The sequence below is a fragment of the Panthera tigris genome, chromosome B1 (genome assembly GCF_018350195.1).
Source record: "Panthera tigris isolate Pti1 chromosome B1, P.tigris_Pti1_mat1.1, whole genome shotgun sequence".
Lineage (NCBI taxonomy): Eukaryota > Metazoa > Chordata > Mammalia > Carnivora > Felidae > Panthera > Panthera tigris.
The window spans coordinates 185131742-185154593 of NC_056663.1; the positions used below are offsets into that span (position 1 = coordinate 185131742).

The 22852-nt window shown below is 39.6% G+C and overlaps 1 protein-coding gene across 1 annotated transcript in view; it reads left to right on the plus strand.

The window, feature by feature from the left end:
- The window catches only part of PPARGC1A (PPARG coactivator 1 alpha), a 95812-nt gene that overhangs the window by 37813 nt on the left and 35147 nt on the right, over positions 1–22852 (plus strand). The window contains exons 3-5 of the mRNA XM_007093736.3: positions 18520–18714; positions 20807–20929; positions 21783–21987. Coding sequence (XP_007093798.1) covers positions 18520–18714; positions 20807–20929; positions 21783–21987 — 523 coding nt within the window. The remainder of the gene's footprint in view (positions 1–18519; positions 18715–20806; positions 20930–21782; positions 21988–22852) is intronic.

The window sequence follows — 22852 nt, forward strand, 5'->3', positions numbered from 1 at the left end:
AATCTTGGACAGCTGATAGGATCCTTTGCTTTCACGTGTGTTTTCAATATTGTGCTCGGCTTCAAGTATGAATTGAATAGAGTGACCTTTTGATACTGTATGAAATTGACTGCATTTCCTAAGATTCTGTGCTTTCAATCGCCATGAATTTTTTATATTGGGCCGTTGCACGGGCCCCAGCTTAACGACCTCTCGTTATTGGTTCTGATAATGCAGTCGGCCCCTGGACAGCCCGTTGTTACTAGTCTGTGGGAGAGCACGTGTGCGTGTGCGTTCCCAATCAGAACTTCATGTCAAGTGTAGGGACAATATGTGGTTTTCCCAAATCAAATCTAATCACTCCGTGGACTGCAAAATGTGAATGATTTTGGGTCCGGTGATGGAAATTGTGTTCTAGGGTGCTAGCTGGATCCTGAATTTGCGAGATGGATAAGTCAATTAGTGGTTCCTCAGTTTATTAGCAACTTAATTGTCAGAATGTAATGGAAACTTCTGAACTGCAACAACTCATTAGAGGCAGTGAAACATGTGACTTTCTTTTTCTGGAAGAATATTCAGTGAAGTGTGTTTTTTTTTCCCCAAAGAGATCTTGAAAATAAAATTAACAATTAAGTTTAAATGTACACCTGTGAAGGTATGAAGAGTTTTGAATTCTGCTACTGGAAAAACGCTCTGGAAAAGTTATGGGTACTGAAGAGAGGGAAATCTGGCTTCAAATTTCCAGTCTGTTTGGTATAGAATCTTCGGTGAGTTTCTTTTCTTTCTTTAAAAAAATTTTTTTTCTCCAAATTTTTATTTAAATTCTAGTTTTAGGTGAGTTTCTTAACTCCCTTAATCCTCAGCCTCTCTATCTGCATAAAGGTGACATTGTAAATATTTCAAAGGATTGTAATGCAGATAAAAGGAAGGAGCACGTGCAAAGTGTTTAAAAACACCCTAGCCCACAGCAAGAACTCAAAGACGACTATTTTTTTGTCAACCTAAATATTTTTCTTCACTTGCCCTTTATCCCCAGATCAGTTGGATTTTAGAGCAGCCTTCTTCTTTCAAGATTAAAGATGTAATCATTAAAAAGCACATAGCCATTGTATTATCTATCAGAAAGAAAGCTGTATCTTCCTGTCATGCTTAATACTTGAGAGAAATTGACAGTTTCTGCCAAAAAAAAAGAGTTTACTTTTTAGTTCCCTGGTAGATTATGGTTTGATTTTATTTGGCCTTTATGGCAATAATACTCTGATGATCAGTGTCACAGAAGCTCAAAGAAAAATCTTGCTTCTCCTCTAATGTCTCATTATAGCTGTAGCCCCCAACGATCTTGGCAACGTTTAAGAATAAAGAGGAGTTGAAGAGTTGTGTGTGGTGATAAAAACGTTAGTTCACATTACAAAGAGAGTAATAATTATTTTCTGGAGCCCGCAGCCCCAATGAGGAATAGAACATGAGAAGAGTATTTTATTTGTAACTGTAAGTGATGATGCAATTATGGATTATTCCACTCTTTTTCTAATTCCCTTTTCTTTGGTGTTCATGTTTCTTTTCCATCTGTATTTTTATTCTTTAGTCTGTTTTTCCTTCATTCAGCATTGAAATAATTATGTTGTGTTATCTACCAGTGACTGCTGGGCAGCTAGGATGCTGTAAGCATCATGAGGACAGGGACTGCGTCAGTTAGAACCACTTTGTGTTCCTGAAACACCTGATAGCCAAAAACATATCTTGTGAATCTACAAATGAATTAAAGAAGAAAAGAATGAAGAAAGCCAAATAAAACATGGCCATTGACTTGAAACAGCTTAAATATGTATTGAGGCCTTCTTTCCTTTTTTTTTTTTAAGATATTATAAAGAATTTAAGTAAAATGTCTGCTGCATTTACTGAGGACTCTATTTTGCCTAATCATATTTTTAAGTAAAATGAATTGTTCTTCTGCCTTGTCATCCCCAACCAGATAAACTGTTCTTTTTCATATATATCTTCTGTTGATATTTCCTATGACTCAGTGGCATTTGTTTTTGTTTGTTTCTTGTTTTGTTTTGTCTTGTTTTAATGATATTTTTGTCCTAGGTCAGCTCTTCTGACTGAAGGCAATACCTGTAGGGTTTTATAAGTTACTAAACCCAATTTGTTAGGTAAGGAGGAAGGCTATTTAATCAGGAGTAAACATTGTAAATGGCTTATCTTAGGTAATAAATTCTTATTATATAAGGTTTCTTTGGATTTCCTTGTTGGTTTTGCTCTTTTATTCAGGATAGCATTTTGAAAATGATTCTTGAAAAGGAACATCATTGGGGAGTCTGGGTGGCTCAGTTGGTTAAGCATCCAAATCTTGATTTTGGCTCGGGTCGTGATCTCACTAACCATGATATCAAGCTCTGCATCGGGCTCTGCACTGACAGCACAGAGTCTGCTTGGGATTCTCTCTCTCCCTCTGTTTCTACCCCTCCCTTGATCGTGTGCATGGGTGCTCTCTCTCTCTCAAAATAAATAAATAAATAAATAAATAAAAGGAAAATCGTTAGAAAAATAGCAGGAAATACTTATGTAGTATTTCATGGTGCCCATCACGCCCAGTACGTTACTTCTTACCACACTGTTGTAGGGCAGCTATCTTTGCTGTCCAGTTGACGGCACTGGGGACACAAAGCCCAAATGCCTCTCCAAGAATATAGGTTAGTAAGGGGCAGGTTTAGAACGTGAATCTGGTCTTGGGAGACCACAGCTCTTAAGATTTTGACTACTACTTTGGAAACTGTCACAGGGGACATGCCATCAATAGCAACAGCAGCAACTCGAGAGGCCTTGGATTCATGTTTCAGAAATATTGAACTACCGAATGCTCTTTCAGGGGCAGACTGAACAGCAATTAATGCTGTAATGGCACAGAACTATTTCTCTGTCAGTTGCTAAAGCCTGGTATTTTCCTCTTATGCCTGGAGGTGAAAGGATCTACTTCAGGGCCGCCCTTAGCTGCTACCATCAGATCTTTCACCTCCAAACAGATTGCGGTTGGCTGACTTCATCCCGACAAACAGACCTGGAAAGTTTGTTTACAACCATTGATGTCACCTGGGGCAGAGAGGACTCCCCGAGGGGAGCATCCCTGTGGTTCCTCCTTTCCTTCCACACGCTGCTGTGGAGTCTCAGGCAAACTGTCATCGTTCTTATATAGGATGTTATCGTCTGTTTGATCTTGCGGGGTGATTTGAGGGAGAAATACATCCAAGTGAAGGATTCAACCATAAAAGGGTAGTACAAATTCAGTAAATATTGTTTGATTGACTTAATCTGAGTTGCATGTATCTTTAGCATTACATTTTTATCTAATGCTTCCTCAAAGCACATAGGTGTTATGCTATGTTTACTTCTGGTAACCTTAGGGGATAGATAGCCATGGCAGATTTCACGGCTGCCAATTTACAGATGAGGAAATTAAGGCCTAATGAAGCCAGATTCTAAGCCAGGGCCCCAAAGTTGAGTAGACCTGGGCTGACCTTGGTTAATTACATAGTCATACGTGAGCTTCTTCTCTTGTCCCTTTTATCACACACCATACACGTTTTACAGTTTTATATTGGTATGTTACAAATACAAAAATGCTCATTGTAAAAAGATTAGGAAAAAATTCAATTAAGGTCATCTCAAGTCACAGTTCCTTATAATACTTTGGAGTTTATTCTTTCAAATGGCTTCCGGTATGCATGCCTAGGTCATGGGCTGAACAAGTGCTCCTGGCTAACTTTCTTGATTGATTTAATGCTATTTAATGGGTATGTTTCACTTTAATGACATACATCTGTGCCATCATTTTCATGGATGTAAAGTGTCATGGTGTGGCTTCTACTGGACGTCTTCTTCCTTTAAGCTCAAGCTTTCATAGCCTGACTAGCCTATGGTCACAGTAGGTAGGGTCTTGGTTGGTAGGTGTCCCTGCCATCTGCCAAAGAGATCTGTTTGAGGGACCTATAAGTACCGAAGGAAGCATTGGCGAAAGATACTGATAGGCACAAATGAAGGGGTTCAAAGGTCGAAGCTCCCAGCTACAAGAGGGTGATTGAGGCAAGAATTGGGGCCCAGGAAAGAAAGCCTTCATAGTAAAGAGGACTGCCTTGATATGTACCAGCTGAAGATAGAACATACAGATTCTAACATTTTATGATAGAAGACATGGGCTTCAGGTGTCGCGATGTGAGACAGCTGGTCTACCCTGATGGGAAAGCCTTCTCAGCTTTAGCCCATAAGATGGGTCATGGCAAATATATTCACCTTCCCTCAAAGACTCTACCATTCACTCTTTTATAGGAGTAATTCTCAGTCCTGGTTCCCATTAGAGTCCCACCAGGGGAGCTTCTAAAAATACTAACTCCGTCCTCCAAAGAGACTGATTTAATTGCTCTGGGCTAGGGGTGGGAGTGGAGGGCAAGCATAAATAATTTTTTGAATGCTCACCTCAGTTTAATATGTAGCCAAAACTGAGACTCGTGGCTTTATAGGCATCTTCCGCTTGGTATAAAAGATGGTCAGCAGGAAACTTTTCTTTGCGTGAAGTTTTTGTACTCAGAAACTATATTTTCAACAATTTAGGGATTTAAGTGTTTCTAAGTTATTCCACCCCTTTTCTAAGAAAAATATCTATGTTCTGCTTCCCTAAATCAATCAGATTTTTAAAAAATATTTGACTTTCCATAAATAAAAGTGGACTTTGTATTGTTTTATCCGTTTATTTCTTCCTCACAGTTGTTTATTTTGTTTACAGTAATTTATTTTGTCAATCATCTGCCTTTCCTGTTAGAATAAAGCTCTGTGAGGGCAGGAAGTTTTAGCTATTTTGTTCAATGCTAGATCAGTGTCATGAATGCCTGGTGCACAGTAGGTACTCAACAAATATTTAATGTTTTTTGATGACAGTTTGATGTGCAAATCATGATTCCTTTTTTTTTTAAGTTTATTTATTTTGAGAGAGAAATGGATCACACAAGCTGGGGAGGGGCAGAGAGAGAGGGAGAGAGAGAGAATCCCAAGCAGGCTCCGTGCTGTCAGTGCAGAGCCTGATGTGGGGCTTGAACTTATGAACTGTAAGGTCATGACCTGAGCCGAAGTCAAGAGCCACACGCTTAACTGACTGAGCCACCCAGGCGCCCCTCACGATTCCTATTTTCAAGAAGGTTATGCACAAACACACAAGAAGGTTAGGCACAAATGCACATGATTCCTATTTTCAAGAACGTTACACACAAACATGGAACTTTGTTACAGTCCAGGATTTCTAGAGAGGTCTGCACTGGGAACTTCCCATGTGCAATATTCTAAACAGTGTAGAGGCCTAAAGAAGAAAAATGTCAAATGTAAGAGAAAGATTCTTTGCTAGTATTTCCTTTTATTCTCCAGGGAAGCAACATGGCATAGTAGAAAGACTAGGGAGCCCACAGGCCCCAAACAAATGCAGATTTAGATCAGTTCCGAATTGACCTTGAGAAAGTCTGTTTAACACTTTATTTATCTGTCTTCTCATCTCCAAAAATCATACAGTTGGATGAGTTGACTTTTTGGCTCTCCCTCTTCAGTATTTCAGTGACTACATCCTATCATTATGTGAGCCTATTGTTAAATGACTTTTTTCTCCTTTTATTGTCCTGTAACTCTTGAATTTTTATCCAGTTTGGTTTGTACTTCCTTTTGTCATTTTCCGCGTTGTTACGGGCACCTGTGCTTCCTTAATCCAGTGATCAAGGTCACTTTAATAAATGTCCCCTTGTGTGTTATTAGCCACTTAGTCTAACTGGGTGTCCTATGCTTCCCTACTGTGTATGTTCACCACATATGCATGCAAATCGCTGAGAATCATGAGTGATTCTGCATCAAGAACTGACTGAGTATAAAGTATTTAAAGATTCCTCACGAAGGGTATACTCATTCTGGTATTAAGAGAAGCTCAGTTTCTAAATCCTAGGAGATTGCAGCCTTACTCAGATGCTTTGGAAACCTAGACCCGTGTGGAATACTTAGATACAAAGTCATTGAGACTGCTCATATTGTATTCGTTTGGCAAGTATTTACTGACAACCCACTATTCTGTTCAGAACACTTTAGTAGGAAATGGAAGTTGCTCAAGGAGTCGAAGACCCAATCCCAGGCTCCAAATGGCTCCTATTCTCTTGGGGGAAGGGCTCTGCACGGCACAGAGGATTACCAGGAAGCACACTGATTTCCTTCACCCTAGATGTCCCCACAGAGAGGACAGCCTTGCCTCTGAATAGCTCCTAACCACCTTGAGACAATTTTCTCTCATTTTAATGCCATTGCCAGATTATTGCAAGTAATCAGATCATTTGATGTCGCCTGAATCTTGGCGTCCCCAACCTTAATATACCATGTACGTCCAGGTGCCAGGGATCTGCAGCTGCGTGGTTTGCACCCATCTTGGGGTGCTAAGCCTTCATGAGCCAATAGCATTGGCCTGTGTAATAATACCTTCTAAGCACTTCTTTGGGACAGGAAATACACTATCGTATAGAGAATTTATTGGTTGTAATGGGAAATTCTTACAAAATGTCTTACAGAGTCAGCCTAAAAAACATGCTTATGCCCAGGGTTAATATAATCTGCTAATTTGCCACAATAAAATTTTATGTGTCGTTTATAGGATAGGCCTTCTTCTGACATCCTGGCGCCGCTGTTCTGATTGATCAGTGCTCATGTGTAATGTTTGTTAAATATTTTCAAGATCACTTCCCTCCCACTTATACCGATATGCAAACTCTGAAAATGTTAATGTCTTCCTCACTGCAAGTTCTCAGCTCAGGACTTTTATACTTTTCCTTTCTCTGCCTAGAACATTCTATTACGGCTTGCTACTTCAAATGCTATCATCTTGTCTGTCTCTCTGTGTATATATCAGTATACATACATAAACATTATTGGATGTATATATTTTGCTATCAAGTACGCATACACACATATTCTATTCTTCTTATGTTATGTTTTGTGTATATATATGCAAAACATATTATTATGTTATATAATAACATAATAATTGTATGAAATTATATATTATTATATGTACTCTATCTGTTATAGAGTACATATATTATATACCCTCTATGTTATAGAGTACATATATTATATACTCTATATTATTTCTCTCTATATGTGTATGTATACATTGCCTATCTATTTACCTATCTTTGGAAAGGGCTCATTTGTTTATTATCTGCCTTCCTGCCTCTACCAAAGTAAAACGTAGGTTCCTAGAAAACAGATTATAGCATATAGTAGGCACTCAATAAATAGGTATAAGTAATCAAAATATATGTACATAAATATAGTGTAGGTCTGCATGTGTGTACATGAATGGTGGATGCATCAAATGCGGATATCATGGTTCAGCTTGGTGTGGATTTCAGGTGATCAGTCCATGTGATAAACGTGCAAACAGCCAGTGATTATGTCAAACTGCATCTGTTAACTCCAACATATCAGCCTTAACAAGTAACTGGTAGACAGTGACCTTTACACCAGTTGTAAGGATTTTTGAGCATTCTGAGCATTTTGAGGCCACGCTTAAAACCTCTATATTGTGTAGGCTTATTGTGTAGAATGGTCTTCCCTTCTCCCTTCATTTGTTCATATCCTGTGCCAACTCAGTCTACTTTCAGTGTTCTCTCCCTTATAGTATTTTCCCAGTAAATACATTTTTGTGTGTCACCTATTTTGAACTCAGCCTAGTGTATAAGGACTATAATAATGACAATGATAGTCCTTGCTATCTACCAGGCACTGTGCTACATGATTTTCATGGATTTGTTCAAAATAAGCCCTCAACTGAGGTCTTATTATTATAACGCCCTTCTCAGACATGAAATCTGAGACACAGAGACGTTAAGTAACTTACTGAAGGTGATGCACCTTGTAAGTGATGAACTCAGGATCCAAACATAAGCGGTCTAACTTCAGAGTCTATATTTTGCCTCACTGCCTCTGTCATAATAACATAAAACTTGTATAAGGCTTTTATGCACTTCTTGAGCTTTAAAAAATCTTAAGAAGTCTAGAAGTGTTTAAGAACTCTGTGAAAATATATAGAAGAAAACCCTCAAGAACCAGTTAGCATGTAGTCTATGTAATCAAAGAGACTACAAAACCAAAATGAACTTTATGATAATGATGATGGTAAGAATATGCTGAAGAAAGAGGAGAATGATTGGCAATAAAAAGAGTGAAATGCCATCGGACTAATCAAAAAGAAATTCCGGGAGTAAATAACCAGTAAGTTATAATCAACGAGGAAGCATTGACTATAAAACATCTGGGCACATAATGTAAGATATTGGAGATAAGAATTCACATAGAATAACTAAAACTATGTTATTAATGACTATTAAGAGCTACTAGAGTTGCCTGTGTTAGTAGGGATAAGTCTAGCGCACATGGAGTCATAAATTCCAGTCCTAAATTGATCTATACACTGCCCAACGGCCACAAAACAGAAAATTACCCAGACCTGCATGATTCGGAAACTCTTGCGGTGCTTATCAAAACTGCAGAATCCTGGACGGTTCCTCCGGGATGACATTCTCAACTGGGGGCAGTTTTGCCTCCCAGCAAATGTTTGACAATATCTGGAGACGTTTTTGATTATTTTGATAATTAGAGAGATGCTACTGGCTGCTGCGAAACATCCTGAAATGCACAGGACAGCCCGTAACAATAAATCATCTGGCTCATAATGTCAAGAGTGTCAACGTCGAGAAACCCTGATCTAGAGGTTTTGATGTAGTGGTTTGTGATGAGACCTAGAAATCTGTATGTCTATCCGGGGATCCGTGTTCTTCTTACAAAGGCTTTAGGAGCTTGAAGATAGATAGGCCTTGAGGTAGGGATAGGATATGAAGAAATGAAGGGAAATGGAAAGAACATTTTAATAGAAGGATGGATCCCACCCAGTAGGACTGAAGATAAGCTCCGTGGAACACTGGGCCAGCAGTAAATACTGAGAAGCAATCTCAAAGCAATATCCTCTTTCTACATGGAAGGCCGTCAGGGGATGTAATTGCGGTTCCCCACCTTAGTTCTTATCTGTTGATAATTAACTCATTTTGTATCCTCTAATATGAATGTAGATTAGACTAGCGCATGACCACTCTCATTTTTGTCCCATCAGTTCGGCCATAAAATTCCAACATATAAAGAAAGGGAGTGAGAACAAGGTTTTATCAGATATACCTAGTTTGATAGCCAACCCTACCTCTTATCAGCTGCATGAATTTAGGGCCACCAATAGGGTCAATGGGGGGTTTAAATGAAATAGTATGTACAGGGAAATTAACTCCGCACTGGGCACATAGGAAGCACTCAGTAAAAGTCAGTTGCCACTTCATAGTATTTTTTTTTTTATTAAAATAAAATGTACTGGTAGTAGTATTTACGAAACTATTTAAATGAACAGAAAAAAATGTGAAGTTGAGGCTTAAGATGATGATCGGTATCTTATATCAATCTTAGCAACTGATTATTTTGTACTCTGTTTTGATCTAAGAGGATTGAGAAAATCCTGCTTCATAGAAACGACTATTTGTAAATGGCTCCAGGTTTTAAGCTGCTCACCCTCACTTCTCAAGGTATTTTTTTTTTAAATCCTGAGACCAACATAAAGTGATTCAGCATGGCAAGTTAATGCAGTGGTGGTCTCCACTGTGTTTATGATAGGAGAAATAACACATTTGAGTGTGCATGTTGCTTCCTAAAAACTAATTATATTGCTATATGAGCTCAATTATACAAATACATAAATATATCATATACTACAGCGTTTATTATCAGTCCTGATAGCACTTGAACTAACATCCACAGCTCCATGGACCACAGTTCGAAAAAGCCTCTGGCTACTATATATTCCCACTTTGTCGATGAGTGTGTTATACAGTAAGGAATAAAGAAGCTCTCTCTAGTCCAGATAGATTCCATCCATTGTTTTCTCTTGATTAGTGAGCCTGATGCTTCTGAATGGACAGATAGTAAGTTGGTCTGGCATGATTTTCTCTTCACAAACCATCTTGGCTCTTTGGAAATTTTGCAAATTAATTCCTTGATGATGCGTTCCAGGATCCTCCCAAACACCAGAGTTGGGGTGAATTAATATCTCTATTTACAAGACCTATCCCCACCTCTTCCTTTACAAAAAGTGTACATTATGTTGACTCATACAATTTCAGTACTTTGGGGCTTAATTCAGAATCCGCCCCTCTGTAGTTCTGTTCAAATTTCCTTATCTCCCACTAAGAAAATATTGGCTGTTTGGCCTATCAGCTGATGTATGAGAATGAATGCAAGCTAATTTTAAATTATAGCCAAAGATGAACACCATTTAATTAGACGGGGGTGGGAAAAGGTGGGAATTATGAACAACAATGACAACAACAACAACAACAAGAAAATGAAAAGTCACATTATATTTTTAGGATTAGTTCAACATTTTCTTTGTGATGCTTATTCATTTTAAATAAGCATCTAGTATATGCCAAGTGCCTTAGTAGTGATCAGACAGGTCTCACGGTGCTTCTATTTTAGATAGACTAGGAACACGGTAAGTTAGTAAAATATATTGAGTTGAGTTATAGAAGAAAGTGTCAAAAGGAAAAATAAAGTAAGAAAATGGATAGAACGTGCTTGGAGTAGTTGGAAAGGTCCAACTGAGAACATGACTTTTGGGTAAATGAAGGGATGAAGGGGCAAGTCTGTGGCCATCTGGTAGAAAAGCCTTCTAGTAAGAGGAAATGGCAGGGGCAGAGGCCTTGGAGCAGGAGAATGCCTGGCATTTCTGTAGAGTAGTACTAAGATCAGAGTCGTTGGAGAGGATTGAGACAGATAAATGGGGGCATTGACAGGGTCAGATGATGTAGGTCTAATATAGGGCAATCAACCATACATCTCAGACTCTGATAGTCTGGGCTAATTCCCCAGTGATTGAGTATTTACATGCTCAAGAGTGTTCTGGCTTGGGTGCTCAATTACGTGGTGATCCTAGGCTCCTAGGTCACTCTTAGGATTTTAACTTTTAGAGACAAAGAGAAGCCTTGGAGGGCCACATCAAAAGGGGGGCAGGCATGACTTAGATTTTATCAGGATCACTTCATCTTCTGGGGCTCCAGGGCGGCTCAGTTAAGCAGTGACTCTTGATTTCAGCTCAGGTCATGATCTCACGATTGGTGAGATCAAGCATCGTGTCAGGCTCCGTGCTGTCAGTGAATTGGGAATCTCTCTCTCTCTTTCTGTCTCTGCCCCTCCCCCTGTTGCACATTCACAGGTGCACATGCTCTCTCTCTCCCTCTCTCTCTCAAAATAAATAAATCAATATTTTTTTAGAAAAGGGATCCCTTTGTCTTCTGTGCTGATAATGGGCTATTGGGATGGGGAGGCAAGAGGCAAGGGTGAAAACAGCGGAGCCAGTTGGGAACCTACCAGATTATTGTTTGGGCATGTGCACCAACCGCAGCCAGAGTTGAGTCATTTCACTTGAGGCTGTGTAACTAGTTAGTGGTGCAGAAGGGGCTTGGGTCAATTGTCTTGACTTTCACTCCGGTGTCCTTTACACAGAGCCCTGTTTCTTCAACCTGAGAACAAATTGAGTGCCGGACTAGATCTTTACAGGCCCGTTAAGCCTCCTGTGTGGTAGTACCACGTGGTTGCTTCCTCTTCATGTGGTGAGAAATGGACATGAAACATCTCCCTTCCCCCCTTCCAAATGATAGCTCATTTTGAAGCCTCAACCAAGATTTTCTTAAGCCTTTCTCTTGAACATCTGTATTTCCACCTTGGGCTCATGTAACCTCTTCAGAATAATGAATTCCACATGTTGGGGGCATGCTTATTAACTCATGGATGTGTGATATGAGCTGATAGGTAGGATGGAGCCTAATACCGATGTGAACACACATTATTTGGCTGCTTAAATAGGATCATAAATGTTAACAGAAACGAACTAGACTCCCACAGGTGTAAACATATCTATGCGGGGAAATCTTCAGTTTTGCTTATATTTATTTTCATTTGGTTCTCGTTTTATTTTTACAGGAACTGTCTTCAGTTTTTGATCATTGCTTCCCTCAGTTATAGTGGATAACCGGGAGGAAGAGTACATGTGCTGATTACACTCATATGTAGTCAACTGCAATGGAATATAGGAGAATACACTTAAGAGATTGAAATGCACATCTACATAGATTCTGTTTTAAATATGTGTACTTGAGATGCAAACTTTTGTGTGTTTGTGTTGGGGGCATGGTATCTATAGGCACATTTACATACATGGTATTCTTTTTTAAATTATTTTCTTAATGTTTATTTATTCTTGGGAGACAGAGACAGAGTACAAGCAGGGGAGGGGCAGAGAGAGAGGGAGACACAGAATCCGAAGCAGGCTCCAGGCTCGGAGCTGTCAGCACAGAGCCTGACGCGGGGCTCGAACCCACGAAGTGCATGATCAATGACCTGGGCCGAAGTCGGACGCTTTACCAACTGAGCCACCCAGGCGCCCCTACATACATGATATTTTAAGTAGCCTATATGTCCATGGAGAGTTACCCAAACAGTGAAATTAAAATTTGTGTTCTTTCTATTAACCATTGTATCAGTACAACTTTAAATTCCAGCAACTTTGGCATCCAACAGAGCAAATACAGTGTCACATAATGTGCTTATCTTATCTCTTATGGGAATAAAATAGGGGAATAAGCAAATTCTCAGGGAGTATGTTAGAAATGAATAGATACAAAAGTATAAAAGAGAAAGAGAGTTGTTTGAGAGTGAGTATTCAAAATATTAACCTCTCCAGCAGAGGCTCAGACCCCTCAGAGCAGATGCATACAACAAACCATCAGTGACGTGGGATCTGTCCTGATTAAAATGCTTTAAAGGAAAAAAAAAAAGCCAATAACCTCAAAGTCTAAATCAGTAGTCTAAGTCTGAATTGTTATTTTTTATTTCATTTCAAAAAAGAAGAAATTATTATTTTTTAAATTTTAGTTCAGCTTCTTGCAAATCTTGAATCAAACTTTATACATTAAAACCAAAAATTATACATGTAAAAGTTTTTTTTTTGTCTTTTTGTGCCTGAAACAGAAGTACAGAACTTTATGTATGAAGATCCAGGAAAGGGACTCCTATGATCAATTGTATTTCTTATTTGAACCCCTGAATCTATCCTAAAAGTCACTTTTTCATTTATTTACTTCAACTCCCAGTTGGGGTCTAGTGGGACAAATAATCCAAAATAGTGGATAATCCAAAAATGTCATTTATATTTGGCCTCAGAATGCATTACCAGATGTTACTCTAGCAGATTTCCCTTCCTAATTAGGCCTCACTTAAAGGAGGAGTTAATTTTGTCTTCATTAGCTGCTTCCAAATCAGCGGGATGGGGCAAGGAGGAAGCTCAAGGCATGCTGGGTATTTGGGAGGAAGCTGGCCCAGTGCTAAAAGTCGGTGGTAGATCGTGCTCAAAGAATGAAATTCAAATATGGGCAATCAAGACGATGGGCATATACACTGGAGATGTTTGTTGAGCACCTTCTTGAAGAATTCTCAGGCTTTTATCAATTCTTTTTGTCTCCCTATTAACCACGAGTGCAGAAAAAATTCTGTAATAGGAATTAGGCAGATAATGACCTAAAATTTTATATAGAAAAAAAAAAAATAGAGGCTCAGAGAGGTTAAGTGACCCCTCACATAGATTGATCTCGGAGTAAACAGTACCTAAGATACTGAAACTGATTAATGAATGATAAGGAGACCCCACTGTTTCCTTCTTATTGATGATTTGAATAATGAGGAAGCAAGAATTCTCCTGGCCTAATTCGCATTAAGAGAGCTAAGATAATGAAGCTGTGATTAAATGGCTATTAAACTATTTTTATCAAACAGAGATCAAGCGAGTGTGAGAATCTGGGGACGCAGAGTGTAATTGCAATTCTACAAGATGTGGAAAAAATTACTATCATAAGCAGGGCATGGTCCTTCCATAATAGCCTGCATTTAAAAATCTTTGGGATACCACATGCAGTTTTCGCTTCGCAGTTCTCCCTTCAGGTGTCGGTGTGCATCTCAGAGTCCCTCATTTCCTCCTTCATTTAGTGGATTTAGTCACTCTGTACGCACCTGGGCAAGCTGAATGCATGTCTGCCCCACCATGTGTAATCAGTTGGAAGATCCTTTTGCCAACTGCTCACAAGGGAAGCAGGCCCAGATATTACGTACTGGATCCCAAATTGCAGTCTCGAGGTGACTTTGAGCACTTGAAGGAGCAGGATCGACCTTCCTTTAACTGTACCCTTTGAATGAGTTCACACTTAGTGCGGGTCAAATAGGGACCCAGCAGTCCCAACCAGCGATCGTAATGAAACTTCTGGTTTGATGGAGTGTTTTGAACTGTCATTTGTTGGTGACGAACGCTTCGGAATTGTTGAACATTCTAAATGTTGGGTTGTTAGTATACATGTACGCCTGTCATCTGTCACTGGAAATTCTTTACAACTTGAGTGAGTTTTTGTTGATGAGGCGTCTTTACTCCTGGAGCTCCCTTAGAGAGTGAGTGTCACAGTCACACAGACCTTTGTTCAGGCCGGAAGAATAGCACCAGACTTGCGTAAGGAGAGCCCAAGGTTGACACCCACCATGGGAAAAGCTGCCTGATAGGTACAGAGCTCCCCTGCGGAAATGCCCATCGGCCTGGGCTGTTTCCTTCTTTTCTCTACCTCTCTGCTACCACCTGCAAGACTGAGCTCAGCTGTGTAGTTGTCGATCGCTACCGAACTGGTGACCCACTCTCTGGTTTTTGCCTCTCCGCTTTTCTTTTCTTAACTTCTATGGAGCTAATAAGTGTATTTTTGTAGGAGTGGTAAATTCAAACGATTAGAAAGCAGTGTCAGAGCAGAGTCTTTGAAGGGATATCTTGTAAAGTCATTTTACAACCTGATGTATTTCCATGCCCCGTCACCTGTGAACAGGCATGTGTTAGTAGGCCAGTGTGCTTCGTCTGCAGTGACTTTGATTTATTTGCTCTGTAAATTGGGACCGAAGCGATAATGGGAAGTGACATTAATTGTTTACCAGAATCCTTTTTGTCACATCCATTGCCTTCTCTGGAGTGTGTGACTGTTGAAACTCATGCTAAACTAATTGATATTGCCACAGTGCAGAGCAATGTCCACTCAACTTTATATACAGGAGTATGTGTTGAGCTTCGAAACGAAAATGTCATCAATAAATATTTTAATTTTCCCCCCGGTCTTCTATGATTAGACAAAACATGGAGAATTTGAAATAATAACATTTTCTTCTTCCATAATTCAAGAACAACCTGATTAAATGGTCTCCGAGCACCTGTCTGAGTCACCCACATTCAGGGATGGTAATAAAGAGGTTTAATAATCATTTCTGATGAACACGGATTAAATAACGATTACAGTCCATACTGGTTGACTACCAGCCTGCCCGAGCTACATACCCCAACACACACACACACACACACACACACACACACACACACTGCCAATCTTCCATCCCACAACCCTCCCTCCCGATGTGGTTCCAGTAGAGAGAATTTAAATGGCTGTGGTTTAATCAGATCTTGTAAATTAATTATGACATTATCAGGCTCCACTATTTCTGCCATTGTTTTTGATGTACATTCACCCGGGCTTTATTAAAGAAATTGGAGAAAACTAGTTAATTTAAGTGTTCTTTGTCATTCTGACTTGATTGGAATTATTGTAGTTTGTTTACACGAGGGATGGAACTAAGGCGCTATTGTATTATGTGATTGAAAGCAAATAGAGGCTTGTAGTGTTGCTGGAAAGCCAAACACAAAATTTAAATCGGGGTAAACAAAATTACTCATTTATTGGTAAACATTCTTAACTGTTTTTCTTGAGCTATTTTTGAACGCCTTTGAAATAAGCCTTTCTGAAAATTGGGATACCTGGAAAAGAAGCCCAGTTCACTGAGTTGTGTGTGTGTGTGTGCTTGAGATATCTTCAAAGATTATTTTTATTAGATAATATGCATACATTTACATTAATGTAAGTCTCGTGATTTTAGATGATTTAAAATAATATATATTTATTTATTTAAAAAAAAATTTTTTTTTAACATTTTATTTATTTTTGACACAGAGAGAGACAGAGCATGAACGGGGGAGGGGCAGAGAGAGAGGGAGACACAGAATCGGAAGCAGGCTCCAGGCTCTGAGCCATCAGCCCAGAGCCTGACGCGGGGCTCGAACTCACGGACTGCGAGATTGTGACCTGAGCTGAAGTCGGCCGCTTAACCGACTGAGCCACCCAGGCACCCCAATATATATTTAATTTAAATATGACTTCTATTTAGGACAGATTAATAACCCGAATTTGGTTTTTTGTTTGTGGGGGAATCTAAATTAAAAGAGGAGAGATTGGAATCTTTGGACACTAGGTTATGACCCTGGACAGAAAATAAGTGACAATCATTTCAGTATCTTTATTATTCAGATTACATGGACAGATCCAGAAGAATGGAGGCTGGGGGATATGCTCACTAATGTTTTGTTATTAAATCAAGCAATTTGTTTTTGAAGCATTGGTCAGTTTTGGAAGAAGTGGTGCCATTTCGGAGTTAACATTTTACCCCTCTGATTAGGATTTACCTCCTGCATTGGAGTCTTCAAACTCAGAGACTTGTCATTCTACCCCATGTGCCCAAAACCACTTGACTCATAGCGTTAAGTCCAGGAGCATTAGAGAGATACATTATGCAAATGTAAGAAATGCTAGTGAAATCCACCGTGAGGACAAATGGCTCTTTTTGGGGCCTTGAATCCAAAAGAGAAAGAAGTCTGTAGTTTTATTCCTGGGTGGGGGACTCCTCAGTAATGAAGGAAAACAATTTTTATGTGAAAATAGAATGTATACGTGATAAAGGCCTGCCTAATTTCTCTAGTAATACAATTTGATTTTCTGATTAGCTGTCTTATTCTGTGATTCTTGTAATTTTGTCAGGTCAATTAACTGGAGTTGAGTGCTAGAGAGAAAGGACGTGTGGGCACTGCTGGCTTCATTAGATGTCAGTAGCTTAGGTGCCTTTTGTAATAGAATCTGTGTGGGATAATTTAGCCGATATTGTTAATGTCATAGCATACAGAACTTAAAAAAAAAAAAAAGATTTATGAAGCAGGTCAAATTGGACAAACAATGTGGAGTGCTATCAGAAGGGGGAAAAAGTGATCTACACAACATACATTCTAGGTACTAAATGCAGATCAAGGAATTATTCAGCAAGGAAGCAATGACGATACCGTGTGCCAGCACTGGCCCTGGTTGCCCAGGTGCATGGGGTATAGCACATGTTCCTCTAAACAAGGTGTATAAGCCCCAACTTGGGAGATCTTGAAAGTTTTTGTGCAGAGTCCTGAAATAAATATCATCTTTTATAGTACATTATTTACACATTCTTCCCTGGCACTGAAAGGTTTATGAGGGCGAAGGTTGGTCTTTCTCTTTTTATCTGTAACACCAGGCATGGCCCTGGTATTGTAGGTGTGCAGATGTTTATGGAATGAATGCCTGAAGCTTAACTCTCCAAGGGTGTGTCGATGGGTATGATTGTGGGAGTTGGAGAAACGAGTTAGGATATGTTTTCAGGAGCCCCCATTCAAAGTAATGTTGCACTAGACTAGTACCCCAGCCGCAAGAAATGAATGCATTTGAGAGACGTTACAAAGCAAGACTCTACTTAATGACTGACCAGATAAAGAAGACTCGGGGTAGTTCTAGAGTTTGAGTCTGCAGAACTGTTACCCAAACTCAGGAAGTCAAGGGAAACAGCGGTTTGGTTGTGAAAGGGCCTGAGTTTGGGTTTTGAAGGATGAGGGAGCCATTATCAGGTAGAAATGTCCAGTGGGCAGTGGTAGATTTATGACGAAAGTTGGGAGAGATGTCAGGGAGGGAAATAAATGGCTGTGGAGTGTTCAGTGATGAGATTATAATTGAAACCATGAAAGTGTATAGTTCCTCTTGGTATCGTTTCAGTTTCTGGTGCTGTTCAAACTGAGGGTTATCTAAACATTTTGCCTGTACAGGAGATTGAAACACTGCATCCGCAGATGAAATAGATGATGGTTAAAATTCTCTCAAGTTCTGAGATTCTCTAGACCTTCTCCTTTGGTTAGGGAAACAAGACATAAACATGGGGAAAGTGCGAGCAAGACGGAGTCATACCCAGTCGTGATAAGCACTGATGCCATAAATTGCTAAATTGGACAGCTCAACAATCAAAGACCGGTACCGAGAGGTATCAGTTAATTGTCGGATTCAGACCCAAAGTGAATTTGGAGTTTGAGGAAGACAGGATCTTTTGTATTCCGGCATGAACCTTCAAAATTTCACGAATAGTTTACTCATTTGGATAAACATGATCCGCCTATGCTGATTGATAGCGTTACCTATCGCCCAACGTCAGCTCATCACGACGTCTGTTTTTCCGTTTTTGCAGAAGATAGATGAAGAGAACGAGGCGAACTTGCTAGCAGTCCTCACAGAGACACTGGACAGTCTCCCTGTGGATGAAGACGGATTGCCCTCATTTGATGCGCTGACAGATGGAGATGTGACCACTGAGAATGAGGCTAGTCCTTCCTCCATGCCTGACGGCACCCCTCCGCCTCAGGAGGCAGAAGAGACGTCTCTAGTAAGAACCCTTCCTAGTGTTTAACGGGAATTGGAGTTGCCTCTGGCTACCCGCTGCATGGGTATGACGTAGTAACAATAAGGTTTGGGTTTTTAATTTAGACTGATGCCAAAATAATTCCCGAGCACACTCAGAGCTGCAAATTCTTGTGATTTTGTGTGTAAGAATGTTGGTCGTTAACAGGCTTCACGTAGTCTTACGGAAGTTTGTTTTTAACTGTCTATGGCTGTGGATGTGTGTGTATCGTTATTTCTTAGCATTATTTATGTTCATGGTAGAAACTTAGAAGATGTAGACGACCCGAAATGAACGCACCAAAAATTCACCTGTGATTTCAAATCATCTCTGATATAAAAAAGGTTGAAATCTCCTCTTGTTTTAAGATCTGTCATCATATTTATGAATTTTAGATATGCATAACTGTTAGTGTTATACATGACTTTACTGTTTGGAGATGCTCTAATTCATTAAGAGGTTTCTTATGGTTGGATATTTGGTCTTTGTCCTGTTTTTTCACCATCATAAATTATGCGATAATCGACATATCTGTAGTTTTATTCTTATGCCCATGATTCTAGAAATAAAAGGTAGAAAAAGGGACATGCAATATTTTAAGGTTTTAGATCCATAATTCTTATGAAGATTGAAAAATAATAGCACATTTGCAACCTAAGTTCCCTAATTTATGGTAGGCAATGAAGAGTGAATTTGTTGGCAATGAAGAGTAAATTTTCTTTTCGATGCAGTGCTTGACCAGAATTTTATTAGTTCTAAGACACAGTTTACCTTCTCATCTATGGTAGCCATTTGTCATTTGCCATAAATCTGATGTAAGACCACACTATGTAAATTATGGAATGCTGTTCTCCAAACTTTAATAATGTTCCTTGGCATGCCATTTAGAGGTTGTTTCTCTCCCATCTCTAAGTTTTTTAAATGTGGAAAGCACTCCATGTAAACATATGGAGACTCTATTCGTATGCCTGTGCATTTTGAGTTTTCTGGTTTAGAAGAAACTGTCCCATAAGTAATTGTTACCTGGCCCCCAACACACACACACACACACACACACACACACACACACACACACACATACACACACACACCCCGTTTCTCCATTTCTCTGATTTCTTTACATTGATACCAGATGATTTGCATCCACATAACTGATTCGACTAGGAGGGGTTGTTGATTCAGAGTCATCCTGCCTGTCCAAGCAGGGAGGTCCCAGCAAGCCAGCAAGTCAAATGAAGAAACAGGGGTCAAGAAAGAGTAAATGACAGGGTGACTCGGTGGCTCAGTTGGTTTAAGCATCTGACTCCATTTCAGCTCAGGTCATGGTCTCATGGCTTCGTGAGATCGAGCCCCGTGTTGGGCTCTGCGCTGACAATGCGGAGCCTGCTTGAGATTCTCTCTCTTCCTCTCTCTCTGTCCCTCCCCTGCTGACGTACACGTGTGCACACACAATCTCTCTAACAATGAATAAATAAACTTAAGAAAAAAAGAGAGAGTAAATGCTTTGCCTGAACCAGAATCACATCTCCCGACTCTATCTACTTACAAATCTTTTTCAGTGATAGCCACACTTTCATCACAAATATTTGAATCAGTAAAGTTAAAATGGATTGTGAAATATCCTTCAAAGCATTGCGGAATATTGTATATATTTTCACTTGATGCATTTGGGTTATTGAGGGGACAGAATACATAGATTCTGTCCCCAGTCCCCAGTTCCTCATTTAGCAAAGCAGCATTTCTCATCTAGTAGGTATTTAGAAACCCTTTCAGGAAGATCCTTTTGCCTTATTTTATCTTTAAAAAAAAAAAAAAATCAAAGTAGACAACACTTAGTCCCAAATGTAGGGAAAGGACATACTTTCACAGTTGGTAGTGTAATGCCAAATTTTTCTTTTTCGAAATATGTTTCCTTTAGCACTATTGTGCCGAGGTGTGAATATAATTAGAGAGTGATGGAATTAATGTTTATAATTATAATTAATTAATTTTAAAGTTTAAAATTTCAATAGCTTATTCGGATGCTTAAAAGATGCATAACTAACTTCTCTTGCTTTTCCCCCTGATATGTTTCTAGCTTAAGAAGCTCTTACTGGCACCAGCCAATACTCAGCTAAGTTATAATGAATGCAGTGGTCTCAGTACCCAGAACCATGCAAACCATAATCACAGGATCAGAACAAACCCTGCAGTCGTTAAGGTACGATGTGAACTTTGTAATATAGGAGGGAAACTAACAAAGGATTTTGCTTGAAGCTGTAAAACAAAGGATAGGTTTATTTCTACGTATTCAGTTGGGATCCCGCAGTTGCTTTCTAACTGTGAAACTATATGAAATGGGTTTCCAAAAGCAGCGCTCCAGCTACTTGAAACTAGAAAGAGTTCATTTATGCTTTGTCTTCGGATGATTGGAGAACACCGTCTGTTACTCCTTGCCCACTTTATTAATACGTGCGGCAATGTGGGTTACAATAAAATTTGCTGATAGGCTGGTATTATCTAGGAGTGACTTTAAGATGCAGGACTGCCGTTTTGCCAGCTGTCTAACCTGAGAAAGACTGTTCTGGAATCACCGCAAAAGATCTGTCTCTGCCATTAATTGGATAGAATGCTGGCAATGACATAATTCGGTTAGCGGGCTGTATTAAACAATGTTTGTCTTGCCATTCACTGTGAGTGAAAACGGAGCGTTAAGGGGTACTTAAGAGAATTGTGAATACGGGGCTCCAGCAATCAGTGGCAAATTAAGGTTTAAACCAGCTTATTTTTTTTTATTCACAGTAAAGGCGCTATAGGGTCTTGTTAGTTACATGTTGCTGAGTAGGAACATTGAAATGTAGGAGAAATGAAATAAAAAGCTGCCTAAATGTCATTTAGGAATTTTAAATGTAATTTTCTTTCCTTGTTCTGCAAACAATTATTCACAGCTCATAGATCTAGTACACTTAGACTGAACACTTCATTGAAAATCTCATCTCTTCAGAAAACCTATATCCATTCTGATAAGGTTCAGTTCACTAATTTTAGCTTTTTCTTTATGCCTCGTTTTTAAGACCGAGAATTCATGGAGCAATAAAGCGAGGAGCATTTGTCAACAGCAAAAGCCACAAAGACGTCCCTGCTCGGAGCTGCTCAAATATCTGACCACAAATGATGACCCACCTCATATCAAACCCACAGAGAACAGGAACAGTAGCAGAGACAAATGCACCTCCAAAAAGAAGTCCCACACACAGTCGCAGTCTCAACATTTACAAGGTAGGCTGGGGACCCAAACACAGGCTGCCGGGGAGGGAGCCGAAGGCAAACCCAGCCTGCACCGGGCTGCGATGCCCCCACTTTGGGCTTTCGCTCCGCGGCCGTCTCTCTGGAAAGAGGATTCAGCACTTGGGTAGAGATTAAGGAAAATAAAAAAAAATCTTTCCTTGGACACAGGTTGAACATGTCCTCTTCGGCTGATAATGCGGCCAAATTCATAATCACCAAAAGGCACCTGAAATGTGAACTGGACGGGGAGGGGGGGGGCGGGCGTGTAAAGGGAATAGCTACCTCGGACAAGGTTTATGTGAAATCTGAATTGCTGAGATAATTGAAATTCTGAGCAAGCTGGGCTAGCCAATATTAAAAAGATTTTATTTTCCCCCCTTCTAATAATGGCAAAAATGAGGCATTGTTGATTTGCTGTATGTACCTTAAGAAATAGTACATAATAATGTATGCAGCCTCTCCCGATTATTAAGTGTATTCTTTCCTTCCTTTCTTTCTTTTTTTTTAAGACCACATGTTACACTCATAGATTTTATTTTGTAAATAGTGATTTGGAAATTCCTGGAATTTATTTTCATTTGCTTTCTATTAAAAAATATGGCCGAGAGCAAACTAAGCATCTGGGGTGATTTTTATTATTCCCATACATTGCTGGAAGGCTGATGCTTCTGAGGCAGATCAGGGTGATTTGGGGAAAACCTGCCTTGGCCGAGATATAATTTTCTTTCTTTTTGGCTCTTCCCTCACAAAAGTCCTGTCTGAGAAGCTTATGAAAGTTGCTGTTGCTTTGAAATATCCCAGCTTCCACATTTGCCCTACCTTTAACCTTATAGTGGAAGCAGGCATATTGTAAAAT